This window comes from Chrysochloris asiatica, unplaced genomic scaffold, assembly GCF_000296735.1.
Source record: "Chrysochloris asiatica unplaced genomic scaffold, ChrAsi1.0 scaffold00128, whole genome shotgun sequence".
Taxonomy (NCBI): Eukaryota; Metazoa; Chordata; class Mammalia; order Afrosoricida; family Chrysochloridae; genus Chrysochloris; species Chrysochloris asiatica.
In genome coordinates this window covers 5,166,325-5,168,901 of record NW_006408646.1, presented here as the reverse complement: position 1 = coordinate 5,168,901, position 2,577 = coordinate 5,166,325, and the positions used below count along the sequence as shown (strand labels likewise).

General features: G+C 44.4%; 1 protein-coding gene across 1 annotated transcript in view; it reads left to right on the top strand.

The window, feature by feature from the left end:
• The window catches only part of LOC102827550 (signal transducer and activator of transcription 5A-like), an 85,339-nt gene extending 83,733 nt beyond the window's left edge, over positions 1–1,606 (top strand). Inside the window, exon 2 of the mRNA XM_006869298.1 lies at positions 1,577–1,606. Within this exon, the coding sequence (XP_006869360.1) occupies positions 1,577–1,606 (30 nt within the window). The remainder of the gene's footprint in view (positions 1–1,576) is intronic.
• Positions 1,607–2,577: the final 971 nt, after the last annotated feature.

Below are 2,577 nucleotides of genomic sequence, written 5' to 3'. Positions count from 1 at the left end.
TGGCTTTAGTGGTTGGTGCATAAATTTGAATAATAGTGGTATTAACTGGGCTTCCCTGTAGGCGCATGGATATTATCCTATCACTTATAGCATTGTACCTAATGACTGATCTGGATATGTTCTTTTTGACGATGAACGCAACACCATTCCTCTTCAATTAGCAGGAGAAAAAAAAAAGCGGTCTGCTCCCATAAAGATTGACAGTCTCTTACAGTCTCATAGCAGCTCTATACACCAAAAAAGAAGCCCTACGGAGTTCTATGCTGACCCATAGGGTCGCTATGAATCAGAACTGACTTCATGGCAGCAGGTTAGTCTTGAGGACAGCAGCAGATTGAAAATATTTTTGGTTAGTTTCAGGTTATTTTTAGCACAATATGAGCTATTATTGCCTTCTTGAGATCCTGTGGCTGGTGCCAAGTGGCATCCAGTTTCTTTAGCAAGACAATGAGGCAGAGAGAGAAGAAAAGTACTCATTCCTATGCAGGCTCCTAATCTACCTACAGGGTCTGAGAGAGCATCTCCCTTCTGAAACCTTGCCTGATGGCCCGCTGCCTCACTAAGTGTTGGTTACAGTTCTCCTGCACGGTGTCATTGAATATAGTACAGTGTTCAGAAAGAATGAATGAATGACCCCAAACCAAAGTTCACTGCAAGTGCATCTGAAATTACCAATGTATTGCAAATGTTGTTGGCTAAATTTACTCCTGAAGACCAAGAAGAAAAGGAAAAATTATTGAAATGTAAACAATTTAAAACCATTTAAAAATGGAGATTTTCAGGACAAAGTCAAACCTGTACAAAGGCAAACCATTTCCCTCTCTCTCATTCTAGGGCCTGGCAAGTGTGGGACACTCACTTGATCAATCTTAGGGTTCCCTGATATAGGACTATAGGATCAGCACTAAATTGCTAACTACAAGATCGTCAGTTCAAACCCACCAGCCGCTCCTTGGAAACCCTATACAGGGTCGCTATGAGTCAGAACTGACTCAGTGGCACTAAACAACAACAAATGGTTCCCTGTAGAAAGTTTTGCTTTCAAAAATTTTAAGTGAAACTTACAGACTTGGACAAACCACTTCCTAAATGCCTGAACAAGTAGAATTTTTCAAGATGCCACTGAAACACTTCTATTGAAAAAATTTAATTCCATCCAAAACTGTATAAAAGGAGCCCAGTGGCACTGTGGTTAAGTGCTTGGTTGCTAACCAAAATGTTGGCAAAATTCACCAGCTGCTCCCAGGTAGAAAAACAGATAAAGATTGATTGCTGTTGTTAAGTGCCGTAGAGTCGGTTCTGATTCATAGCAACCCTGTATAGGGTTTCCAAGGAGCAGCTGGTGAGTTTGAGTCACTGACCTTGTAGTTCAAACTGACCTTGCAGTCCAGTGCTTTATCCCACACACAGCACCACACCAGTACTTCCCATAAAGATTACAGGCTGGGAAATCATACAGGACAGTCCTACAGGGTCACTCTGAGATGGAAATGATTCTATGACAACAGCTTTGATTTTGGGTTTTGAAAAGCTGCACCCAGGGCAGGTATGGTCTTTGCCCCTTTTTCTGTTCCAGAAGGTGAGGAAAAAGTCAGTGAACCTATAGACCCTTCAAGCTGTAAAGTCACCTGGAGCTGAGTCTAAAGGACTACCTCCAATAGGTGTATGTTTGGTGCGGGGTGGGCAAGCCTGGGAACCTCCTTCCTTCCTTTCACCAGCAACACCATTGTGGACAGTGGTGTCCAGTGGTAGACCTTGGTGGTCCAATGGTAGAATTCTCAGTGAAATTCTCACCTTCTATGTGGGAAACCTTTGATTGTTGGCCAACTTACCTCATGTACAGCTACCAGGATCCATCAACTCATTGTTAATATGAGACTGAACAGGAGTCAATGGGTGGTACAGTTAATGCACTTGACTACTAACCAAAAGGTTGGAAGTTTGAACCTACCAAAGGCACCTCAGAAGAAAGGGCTGGTGATCTTCCAAAAAAATCAGCCATTGGAAACCCTTTGGTGCATAGTTCTACCCTGACATACATGGGATTGCTATGAGTCAGAATTGACTTAACAGCAACTGGTGGTGTTGGTGGTGAATGATGATGCTGGACAAGTTTCCTTGTAATGACCAGAGTAAGAGATTAGGAAGAAAGGACTGGGGATCTATTTTTAAAAATCAGCTAGTGAAATTATGGATCACAATGATCTGCAACAGATAAAGGAGATGGCGCAAACCCACAGCTAGTGATGTCACTACAGGGGGCACAGAATGAAGTGCAGATCACACTGGGTGATATCATCAGTGGGGTGATACCAGTGCCCCCATTGTGTGTCTCTGCCTGGCCCATACTTACCTCTGCCAGTCCTCTGGGGGTTGGGGCAGCTCAGTTCCCAGAGGCAGCCCTTTGTTCACTTCATGGTGCTCCCATGCCTCATCCTGGCATGGATCTGGCCTGGAAGACCGTAGCACAGGTGTGAGCTCTGGGCTGAGGGAACAGATGAAGCTCATCAGTGGGCCTTGCAGTCAGTCCTGAGCTTGGGGTGGCCTCGGGCATCGGATCCAATGGTGGTAGGCAGT